Source organism: Watersipora subatra, chromosome 3 (assembly GCF_963576615.1).
Source record: "Watersipora subatra chromosome 3, tzWatSuba1.1, whole genome shotgun sequence".
Classification (NCBI taxonomy): Eukaryota; Metazoa; Bryozoa; class Gymnolaemata; order Cheilostomatida; family Watersiporidae; genus Watersipora; species Watersipora subatra.
In genome coordinates this window covers 43,370,122-43,382,470 of record NC_088710.1, presented here as the reverse complement: position 1 = coordinate 43,382,470, position 12,349 = coordinate 43,370,122, and the positions used below count along the sequence as shown (strand labels likewise).

At 35.5% G+C, this 12,349-nt stretch overlaps 1 protein-coding gene across 1 annotated transcript in view; it reads left to right on the top strand.

Annotated features, from left to right (window-relative positions):
* LOC137391811 (nuclear cap-binding protein subunit 1-like) overlaps nucleotides 1-12,349 on the top strand; it is a 30,344-nt gene that overhangs the window by 286 nt on the left and 17,709 nt on the right. The window contains exons 2-9 of the mRNA XM_068078344.1: nucleotides 560-648; nucleotides 1,046-1,146; nucleotides 2,072-2,156; nucleotides 2,721-2,792; nucleotides 6,460-6,567; nucleotides 8,319-8,510; nucleotides 9,836-10,051; nucleotides 11,565-11,665. Coding sequence (XP_067934445.1) covers nucleotides 560-648; nucleotides 1,046-1,146; nucleotides 2,072-2,156; nucleotides 2,721-2,792; nucleotides 6,460-6,567; nucleotides 8,319-8,510; nucleotides 9,836-10,051; nucleotides 11,565-11,665 — 964 coding nt within the window. The remainder of the gene's footprint in view (nucleotides 1-559; nucleotides 649-1,045; nucleotides 1,147-2,071; nucleotides 2,157-2,720; nucleotides 2,793-6,459; nucleotides 6,568-8,318; nucleotides 8,511-9,835; nucleotides 10,052-11,564; nucleotides 11,666-12,349) is intronic.

Genomic DNA, 12,349 nt, shown 5'->3' with positions numbered 1-12,349 from the left:
GAGTAAGCTTTGCTAGGCGTTTCAGGTTTTTCCCAAAATGGAGCAGGTTTAAAATAAGTCGTTTTCACGCCAGAAGAGTGCTAGATAAATTTGTTGAACATTAGGCTATATATAAATGCATTTAAAAAGACCATAATGGAAAGAAAGTTTCTGGTTGCAGTCAAAGTTTATGATTTTGAATCTTGACCAATTTTTTGTGTGACAAAAATACATTTGAACTAGGAAAGTGGAACTAAAAGCCAATATTCAGTACTTGCTCAATTGCCATCATCTTCAGTTATAATTCTGCTGTATTTATCCTTTTTTGTTTTGGTTGTTTTATGCTTTGTATGTTTTTTACGTTCGCAGCATTGAGTAGGGTTTCATCTATGCTCCTATTATTAGCCTGCTGTATTTCGTATATACTGTACAAACCTTAAGTAACAATTTCGTATATCTCAAACTTTAATCAAATTCATAAAATGAACAGAGACTATGCTGGGAATTTTTTACTAGTGTTATGTAATTTTGCTCAATATACTTAGCTAAGCCTATAAAAGGTATCTTTGTGTGACTTCAGGAGGTAGATCACGATCAAAACGGCATCGAAGTGAAGCTATTGATATAGAAGAGCGGTTGGAGAAACTCATATTAAAAGTTGGTGATAAGGTAACCATACTTCATAGTTGTCAAGTAGGCTTCGATTGCAGTAAAAAAACTGACAATGAGATATAAGCTAGGGTCACATTGCCAGGAGGAAGACTCACCATTGTGTAGGTTCACCTTGTTTTAAGGTAGGTTTATATGCTGTGAAGCGGACTCATGAATCTCATAAAAGAGGTTCCTATCATCAAGAAGTAAACTCACACTATCCTGAGGCATTATACTTATATATTTTTTCTGATAGGCTAATTCTTCAACAACTTTTGCTTCCAGTCCTTGATAATTGATCATTTTCCTTTTTGTCTGTTCAAGCATTCCTATTGTCAGACGATTGTTGAAGAGTAAGGAAATAGCTAAATACCTGAGCCTCTGCATTTGTTCACATTTTTTACATATTTGACAGAGTTCTGCTTCTCTGGAAACTAATCTAGAAGGGTTGGCAGCTGTTCTGGAACATGACATCGCCAACTACAAATCTAAAATTATCAGGATTCTCTGTGATGTGTAAGTATGGAGTATCAGGGACAAAACCCCTTGGAGTGAGAGAATAAGATTAATGCATTCGTTTTTGGCATATTTAGAACAAATACTAGTCTATTTTGTTAGTTAATACATTAACCAATGCTGTCACGTGCTTCAAAGATGATATCCTTCGGTTGAAAATACATTTGTAGGTTTGTTCGCATCCAGTCACGCTGAGTGCATGCAAACTGATTACGCGCAATCTTGTCCGACTGAGTTGGACAAGATTGTATGTAATCAGATATTATAGATTTGAGCTATCACAACTAATCAACTGCTGTTACATATATATGTTAGTCCACTCTGATTGGTTGTTTCTGTTAGTCCACTCAGATTGGTTGTTTCTGTTAGTCCACTCTGATTGGTTGTTTCTGTTAGTCCACTCAGATTGGTCATTTCTGTTAGTCCACTCTGCTTGGTTGTTTCTGTTTCTTTTTATTACATTTCTTTAGTAATTTATTGGTTAAATTTGGAAATTTGAATTTTGAAATTTTAATTGAGTTTAAATCAAGCTTTATTATATTATAAATATAATAGTGTATGAATGACCCGGTAGCGATTGCAATACACGGTATTGAATTAAAAACGGGTGTTGCTGATCGGTCTTGAAACTTTCAAAAACAACTAATTTTTTATAAAAAAATGAAAGGCGGAGGAAAAACCTTTTTCAAAATCTGCCTAGTTATTTTGATAAAAGGAATGAGTGAGTGTTGCTAAGGACCAATCTTTCTATGTATGGTCCTCTGTCAACTTAATACTGATTGTTCTTCCTTTCATGACTATTTGTTATCAATAAATGTGGCAATGTCAGCTCTCTCGCCCATGGGAGCAGCCGGGGCGCGATATAACAACTGACTAAGATTTCAGTAGCATTTCTGTGCTGACTTCTAGTTCTGGTTTGTCTTAGGGTCACAGGGTACCCGGAGAAGCTGACTGTCTACACAAGCCTTGTTGGACTTCTCAATGCTAAAAATCCTACCTGCGGAGGAGAGGTCTGTATAAGCTGAAACTTTGCACTGAGATAGTAAAGTTGGACATTTATAACATCTATAGGCACATAGACTTGGTGACAGGCTGCGTGGCAAAGCCACATCTTGTATAGCGTTATGACAATAGACTGGGGACACAGCCATATTGTTAAATTCCCAATCAGTTTTTTAGTGTGTGTAAAAAAATTGATGGAGTTGTCACAACTTGGTATGGTACATGTTTATCGGCCTGACAAACCCCCTGAAATTGAAGTTTTTTGAAGCTGAGCAACTCGCTTTAAAACCTCATCAGTCAGAGCTTGTCTGTTGCTTCAGCAACTAATCGGATAAATAATAGTCTTTTGCGCAATGGAGAGCAACTATCATTGCAATGCTAATGATGACCAAAGGCGAATAAGAAGGAGACTCCGCTAACCGAAAGCGTAGAGACTTCTCGTGTTTTTATATTGTTCAGCTGAAGCATTGCATTGAAGGTTTAGGTGGGTTTTACATGCGCCCATTTTTTGGGCATAATGTATAGATTTTCCTTTCAGTCCATTCAATTTGTTCCATTAGCTTTTATTGTAGTTCATAGACAGTCTTGTCAGAGATCTGAAAGATGTATTAAAGAGTTGTCAATTTGAGAAAGCTCGCTACATGGTAAGTTATAGAGTCTGTTCCTTATTAATTAGTAGTTCCCACCAAGAGAAGACTAGTGTTTTACTATTCATATTTTATAATACAGTAGACACTTCAATAACATAAACTTCTTGAAACCTTACAGTAAGAAATTTATAGAACGCTTTTGTTTCGTATTATGTAAAAAATTTCATATAACAAAAAGTTTCAAGTTGATGCAAGTTCCTCAAATTCGATTTGAATAATGAGAGTCTCATAGTTAGCCTTAAAAATATCGTCTTCTCTCGTGACATTTATGGGAGAGAAAATGATGTATGGGGATGTTTTTATTATGTATACTAGTATCCTGGTAGTCTAGTGTGTATCTCTATTATATATACTAGTACCCTGGTAGTCTAGTGTGTATCTCTATTATATATACTAGTACCCTGGTAGTCTAGTGTGTATCTCTATTATATATACTAGTACCCTGGTAGTCTAGTGTGTATCTCTATTATATATGCTAGTACCCTGGTAGTCTAGTGTGTATCTCTATTATATATACTAGTACCCTGGTAGTCTAGTGTGTATCTCTATTATATATACTAGTACCCTGGTAGTCTAGTGTGTATCTCTATTATATATACTAGTACCCTGGTAGTCTAGTGTGCTGTGAGATCTTCAGGTGTGTCGGTAAGGCACAGAGAATAAGTAGCTGCATAATTACAGTCAAACATGGATAACTCAAACTTCACGAAACCGAGCAAAATTATTTGAGTTACCAGAGCATTCAAGTTATCAGAGCACTGTCACAAGTGCATGTATTTATTAGGAGATACATGTACATATACAAGCTATATATAAATCAAAAGCATAGATTGCTTGCAAATTAAAGGGCCTCTTGTGTAAAATTTCAAAAATTATTATTAGAAAATATAGAGATTTTTCTATTATTTGAGATTTGTCTGTTGTTTTAGGTGATGTACTGCCAGGACGTTTTCAGATTAAAGTTGGCAAAACTTGATCGCTGGTAAAACACTCAGAAAAAGACATCTTTTTTTAGCGTTTTAACCAAGATCAATTTTGTCGATGTTTTTTAAGTTCATCCGCAGGTTTTCACATTTTCCCTTTGCTTTCGGGAGGCCATTGCAAAGCAGATCTCCTGTAAACATATATTTTCCAAACCTTTAGAAAAGTCATTAATGAAAATATTTTGCCGATGGTGGTAATAATGATGCCTAAGAACTACTGAAAGCTGATGTTTATCACTGTGGCTGTTTGTTTTATTGTTGGTGTGTGTGTGTGTGTAAGTTAGTGTTATATGACTGGTTGTTGTTGACAGAACTTGATCATATGTGTTTGACTTTGAGTTTATTTCTTTACTTCAGTCTCACAATTTTAAGTCAGAGAAAACAAACAAAAAGGAGTATCAGTATTTAAGTACGATATTGCACAGGTAGTGTAACAGAGTATTGAGCATAATACATCAACTGTTCAGAAATGGTTACGAAACACAAGAAAACATTTTGTGTGAAGAGGACCAGTTTTTAAAATGTAGAATATTGGACACGAAGTGAAGAACCCAAATATTTATGATAAAATGTTTTGAACCAAAAGTAAATATTCAAAACTGCATTTGGGAGAATAACTCCAAATTGTTCAAGACATGAACAATGGCTTGGAATAAAGGGATATTTCTAAAGTGATAACAACCGTCCCGGTGGCCATTGGGCGAAAAACTACGAGTTAATTATGCTAAGTTCGAGTTGTCTGAAGCAATGTATCATTGCGTGGGAACGGACTGAACAAATCCGTACGAGTTAACAATGTGTTCAAGCAATCCATGGGCGAGTTATCCGTGTTTGCCTGTAGGAAAACACGAATTTATTTAGAAATACCTGAAGGCTGTTGATTGGTGCAGGTGTTAGAGTGTCAGTCTATCAAATGCATTGTCTTGAGTTAGAGCCTCGTTTAAAGCGATGTTTTATTTCAATTGCTGATCCCAGCTTTGAACGAATGAATGAACAGACACTGGTCTTACTATACTAAAGCTATTTCTGTTTTACTTTATTTTAGACAGACAATTTTTTTTGTTGCCTCGTACTTTTTATCTAAAAAATGACAAAAATCGATTTGAATTGGCATTGAAGGTAATCCTAGTGAAGGAATTACCGTAATCATGAACCCCAAACCAAATGAAAGGGGTAAGAAAAAGAGAAAAGTTGGTAATGCAAACCAGTAATACTACAATTACTATACAGTAATTTTAAATTAAATAATTAGGTTAGTTTTTCCTTTATGAAGGGCTAAAGAGATGAGTTTGGAAAGATATTGGAACAGGGGCTATTTACATAGATGTATTTTACTGTTCGTATCATATAGAGCCTATAACATAAACGTTCTTGGGATGGATTATTTATGTCGTAGGAGCGTCTACTGTAGTTTTAATTGAAGACCATGTTCTAAGGTTCTCTTCAAGTAATGGGTTCATAAGTCTCTACAACATATAGAACTGTAATTCGCTAAACATCACAGAAATGTACAGCTAAAGTAAAAACTCTGCTAAGGACAAAACTCAGCTAAAGTCAAAACTAAAAATAACTATTTTTAGTTATTGAAAACACAATTCATCTAGTTCATTTAATTTGTATGTTAATAACTTGCACAGGCTCTAGGTTTCCCTTTGCTATAGTCGTGACCGACCACCTCTAAGACTGTTTGTGTTTATATACTTAAAAAAACAGTCCTTTTTATATTCAAAACCTTACTGGTTCCCGCTGAAAAGTCTATGACCTTCGCACTTCAGCGGCAAACGTTTTTGTGAAAATTGTATGTTCTCAGTGCTATTGCTCCATATAATCAGTTTGAAATGTCTCAGTTGCTCATACCCTATGGTACAGCATTTGCTGTTGTGAAACAGTACCCAATAAACATAAATCTTTGTACATGCATGTATGTATGATTGTACAATCACTGTGGTTCTGTTAATCACTTGCCTTGTCTAACACAAACCTAACATTTTAGCAATTATTTGGAATCAACATCCTTTAGTAGTTTGAAATACAATAACCGGGCATAATGATGGCTAAATTATTAATAATAGGCTTCTTGGGCTGTCTCACTTTCACATAACCAGATGTGACATCGAGGCTCCTAACTTAGTTGTAATTGTATGACGATGAAGATCTGAATAATCCAAGGAGATAAAAACTTAATCATGAGAAGATAAATCTAATGATGACAGTCCTTGCGTGACTAGTTACTACATTGTTAAGTTGATTATGTTCGTTAAGTCGTTGTTACGCTAATACAGTCTAAGCTTCACTTATGCACTTTCCAACGTGGGATGTAAATTTTGAGCCAATATTTTTACTCTACATCTAAAACAATTTCTAACATATGAAGTTCGAAGTTTTTTTGAAACACTGCAAGTTCGTAAGTGAAATCTAAGAATCTGGTTAAAACTAAAAGTATAATTTCTACTCTAACATATGACGGTTTTAGCACATGAAGCATCTCAGAATCCAATAGGTAAAATTGAGTAGAGAATCTTGATGCTACATGTAGATATCAAAAGCATTTTTACTGTTTATGTAAAAGTTGAACTTCCTGTAAGAAATACAGCTGGACTTAATGACCTTTACTTAGCTCAGTTATTGTAATTGTTAGCTTATAGATTTTGTGTTTGCTCACTGGTATTCTATTACAGATTCTGTTCATGGCTGACCTCGTCAACTGCCATGTTATTGATTCAAGCTCTATTCTTGCTTTCTTTGACAACCTCGTAGAGGTCTGTCTGGAGGACAACATTCCTCAGGTACTCCTTCATATTCACTAGTAAATATCTAGGGAATGCTCAGTATATTTATCATCTGTGAGCATTTAGTCATTTTCATTCCTGCACAGCTTGAACTTCCTCTAGGTAAGATATTCTGTATATTGCCACCTTTGTTATATTTGTTGGATTTGTAAAAGTTATCTCATCATGGCAAAGTGTAGAAAAGAAATATCTTCTAACTTACTTTGAAGGTTGACTTGCAACAAAATTCACATTACAGTTATTTGGTATCAAAAAATTCACTGTCTTACTTTGCTGTGTTGTAGGTGCAAAATATGTGGAAATGTGATTACAAGCTCTTACAAGCTCAAAAATGAACAGTTAATCACGAGACCGCCGTAGGTTAGAATCTCTTTCCAAAACGGCTCAAATGGGACTAGTTGTACAAAATGGCTTTGGTTTACATTCTCACACAACGTCATTTGTCAAATATTTTCACAATTATACTTCACGCATTCAATAAAACCATGTCTATTGTTCTTACGCGTCTATTTTATCGTCATTGTAATGCTGTCCCTTTCAGCACTGATATTTTATAACCTACTGTGAAAATTTGTTAAATTTTTTAACCTTAGCTCGAAGGAGTACATATCATTGTCTGATGAACATAACAAGACTGTTGGTCACCTGTGATAATCGAAAAATGCTGCAGAAATAATTCATGAAGAATGGGTCACATGATCAGATTATGACTAGACGATTAAACCAAGTCAAAACAAAGCTGTAAAGTAGCGAGCATCTATATTTGATACGGGGTTTTCGGTAAAACCCGAAGTGTTGGTCATAAACTAGGGCTACGGGAAGTTTTATATTGAGCCTTTTATTGGCCTTGCAATTCACATGAGAACATCACGTGACAAGACGATAACCAAATGTAATAACTACGTCAGAGAAATAAACTGGTTCCAATCTATGGCGGCTTTTTGTTTTTGAACTTATAAGAGCTTGTAATCACATTTCCACGTATTTGGCACTTACAACACAACAGATTAAGACATGGTGAATCTTTTGATACCATATAACTGTAATGTGAATTTTATTGCAAGTCAACCTTTAAACTTAAACTTAAAATGAGCAAATTACATTTCATATGAAGACAAAAAAGTTACAAGTTTACTCTTTTAGATGCATGTATAACTTTTTATTGCCATTAGTAAACAACATCAACAAAGATGCTGTTTCTTGTTTGATGACAAAAATAAGAATGAGCAGACATACATCAGGAATTATTGAGTGAGTTGAACAAACGTGTTCTAAAAAATGCGAAAGTATAAATGTGTTGACTATAATTAGTTCTATAATTTGGTCTATTTGTTTGCGAATTTCCTAGCGACGGCCAGTCGTTGAAAAGATTTAAAAATGTGAATCAGATGGGTAAAACATATCTGCTGGTTGCAATAGTACAGTATCTATTATAGTATTGTATAGGTATGCAGCATGTACTACATTTGTACACTGTACAGTTGTATGGTATACAACTGTACAGTTGTATAGTATACAACTGTACAGTTGTATGGTATACAACTGTACAGTTGTATGGTATACAACTGTACAGTTGTATGGTGTACACTGTCACCATAGGCTTATGAATAAGACTTGTACACTGTACAGTTGTATGGTATACACTGTCACCATAGCCTTATGAATAAGTTTTACAGTATATAATACTAATATTTACTAATAATTTCTTCACAGCCCTTTTACCTGCTGTTTTATGTATTAATTTGTAGACCAGATCTGACTGGTATGTTCACACAGTCCTCTACACACTCCCATGGGTTGGCAAAGAGCTATTCCTCAAAAAGGAGGCAGATTTTAATAAGATTCTCATGTCTGTACAGAGTTATCTAGGGAAGAGGTCTAAGACTCACCTTCATGCACTCAAAGTCTGGACCTCAGACAGCCCTCACGTGCAGGAAGATGTAAGTAGTCTATATTTTGATAACTGTAGAAACTCGATGCCCGATGATAGCAATAATCATTAAGCAACAACAGTAAGTTACGCCACTACATCATGTTGAGTCTGTGTTGGCCTTGCTGGCGTTTGTTGAGTCACTGCTCTTTGTTGCCGAGTTTTTTGCCTGTTTATTTAAGGGACGGTAACTCCCTTAACCATACATGTATGTGATTATTGAGGCATACACGAGACCAGGCTAATTGTGTGTGAGACAATAGTCAAGTTGTCGATAGATGGAGATTAACTCGGCTCTCAGTCAATCACCATCTCACTCCAACTAACTATTCCTTGAGAAAAATATCCAGATTAGTCCATTTTAGTTTAAAGTGTTGAACCCCACAACATTTGGGATTGGTATTGTGTTTATAGCTGATTGGCTAATTCTGTGATCATTGAGCGTATGTTTTCTCAATTTTAAAAAGATATCGAAGATGATTAGCCAGCTATTAGCCCGCCCTCTTCCAGCAACTGGCATTAGGGAAAATGAGCTGAATGTAGCTCACAATAGATAGCTTCCTTGTGTGTTATATCACCAATTAGAATATTATTTATATAGAGAGTGTGTATAAAAACTTCTCGTCAAAGTGTAGCCCGTCAAACATTGGAAATATTCTCATCGTTGAACATTGATTTTAAGATTCTATAGCTTGTGTCGCTCTGGCTTCGCGGAGATTTTGTCTCAAGTAATAATTAGCGATGTTTAAATAAGTCAGACATTGGGAATAATCACGCAGTTTATCATCATGTAGTATTAATATGATTAGTTATTACTAATATGGAGAGTACAACCATGTCTGTAAGTGACTGCTCTTAAAATATACTCTTGATTCTCGTGTTCAGTGTTGGTTAGCATCTATGAGTCATTCCATATTTTACTTAATAATCTGACCAATAATATCAAACAAAAGTTTATCTCAAAACTAGAGGCCAAAAAGTTGGATTTAAGGATCATAGACATATTAACTATACTATTAATGTATAGTTAATAGGTCTATGTTAAGGACGCAGTATGTGTGTAAATGTCTGATAAAATATGCTTTTAATCTAAAAGCATGAGTTTTCATTTTAGGAAATACATATTATGGTAAGTTAAAGTGTTAGACTAGATTAATAAATACATATGAAATTAGAAAACAAAAAGATTAACCTTAAGATACACTTGCAAGTCATGCCAGTGTCCAATGTCGTCTGACTTGCCATGCCAAAGCTTTATGTACAGTGTTCTTCAACAGTTGAACTAATTATAATCCACTTCAACAGTAATGACTTATGTATCTTTGGGTTCTGCAGAGAATGGACTGCATGTGGGCACAAATCAAACATCTTCAAGGCAACGGCTGGACAGAGAGGCAGATAAAGAGACCATATTTAGCATTTGAGGGCACCTTGCAAGGAGCCAGGCAGCATTCGCTACCAAATATCATCCCACCTTCTCATCATGAAGATGCCCTCTACCCCTTGCCCAGGGTTGTCTTTCGAATGTTTGACTACACAGATGTACCAGATGTAAGGAGAATTGATTTGCTGTCTTCTCTTATTGACTAGTTCATTAAAGGCTAACCTCATGGCACGTATACCGTAAATCCTCATGTGTAAGTCACCACCATGTATAAGTCACCACCTTGTATAAGTCACCACCGTGTATAAGTCACCACCATGTATAAGTCACCACCACGTATAAGTCACCACCGTGTATAAGTCACCACCATGTATAAGTCACCACCATGTATAAGTCACCACCGTGTATAAGTCACCACCGTGTATAAGTCACCACCGTGTATAAGTCACCACCATGTATAAGTCACCACCGTGTATAAGTCACCACCATGTATAAGTCACCACCATGTATAAGTCACCACCATGTATAAGCTGCATGCCAAACCTGTTTTTAGAGCTACAGGTATACAGTGTGCATAAGTCGCACACTGTTGTTACACTCAATTAACACACTTAATTTAACTTAGCTACATGAGTCGTTCGCCTAGTGGTCTGTTTCTGTCTGTCATCACACTCACGCGCGCATACATACACACATTGGCTGACAAAGTGGCAATCAACTAATGACTGTTCTCACCTTTGCGGAGTAAGTGTTACACCTTCAGCAAACCACAGGAAACAAGTACCAAATCAGTGAGCTCATTTTGTAATTCATGTCATCGAGAACGGCAAAGTAAATTTAAATTGAAATTTAATTGAAATTGCATTTAAATTGAAATTTGTGAATGTAGTTTTGGAAATGGATCTACTAACTAAAATACTGCTGCAGTTTTTGGCGTCAACGAAAAGCAACTCAACATATGAAGTCAAGTTCTGGAGATTTCGTATGACAACGACCTTGACCAATGACCTCATTACATGAATACAAGCATTGGATATTTCTTAGCTTATTGTTGATTAAATCATTTTTAGCACTTGCCCGTTCTAAAACATGCCTTAATCCCGAGTGTAGTTGGAATTTTACAAATTTAGTTTTTAGACTGCGTGTATAACCCGGATCCCAAACTGTTAAACAAAATTTTAGATTCACGGGTGCGGACCACACACAAGGATTTATGGTGGTTGGCATGTATCCATGTTTAATACATTCTTAGTCAGTTGGCTGACAATGTAAGATTGCGCAACAGAGTGCTAACATGACATATATTGCCTTCTTATTCGCTATTTCCATATTTGGAATAGCCGTTTTGTTTTCATAAATAAATGACATTGACATATATGGATATTCGGTAAGCTGTGGTAGGGCAAAATCCCCAATCCCATAAATGCCGTAATCTGTTACTGTTTTGGGCCATATTTCTCGACAGTCTGGAGTAAAATGTATATTGCTTCATTTGAGCAACTTCAGATTAAATTCGATTGTCCTAAATATATTGGTAGTACATATTTCTGTTATTGGATCATGATATGACAAAGGAATATCCTCTGTAAGTAGGATTGATGAGGGAAGTTCTCACATACATAGGAGTTACTGCTTGCCTAATTTTAAATATGCACAAGTATTTTCCGTGTTTCTCTGCAGGAGTCGACTATCTTGCCTGGATCCCATTCTATTGAAAGGTTTCTTATAGATGAGCAACTCCATCTCACTCTTCTCCTCAACCAGTATGAGCGCAAGGACTGGTCAGTGTACCATCACTTTTTTACATGTCCATTCAAGATCAATGTTATATACAAATACAGTGGAACCTTGGTTCTCAAACACAATCCGTTCCAGTACGTTGTTCGAAAACTGAGTTGATCGAGATCCGAAACAAGTTTTCCCATTAGGATTAATGTATGTAAATTATATCCATTCCAAGTCGATTTTACAACTTTGGTAAAGTATTTTTTAACATTTTACACCATAAACTGTACTGTGTACTACATACTATAAATAAAAACGAGTAGATATAGATCGTGTTTAATTTTAATAAAAGGTTTTCTATCTATGATGATGGAGACGAAAAGAAAACAAAAAGTAAACATTTCAAATGCTTTGCTCTTAAAACATCGAAGACATCAAAAGTTACTATACAATACCAAAAATCTAAAAAATGGATAATGAAACAGCAAAACAATCAAACAGATCAGTTACATCCAAAATCATGTGAAAAAGAAAATAGAAACAGCAATAGCTTGTTTACTTCACATCTTTGAAGAAGAATCCTCCTCCAAAAGATTCAGGGTTACTCGATTGAAGGAGTTGTGTCCCTAGAAAATCTCTTTGGTGGAGAAGACGTCCTCCCAAAGGGCTCTTTTTTGTAAGGATTCTATGATGTGACACTTCTCCTTTTGTTTGAGAACCTTCTGAAGGTAGCTCATAAT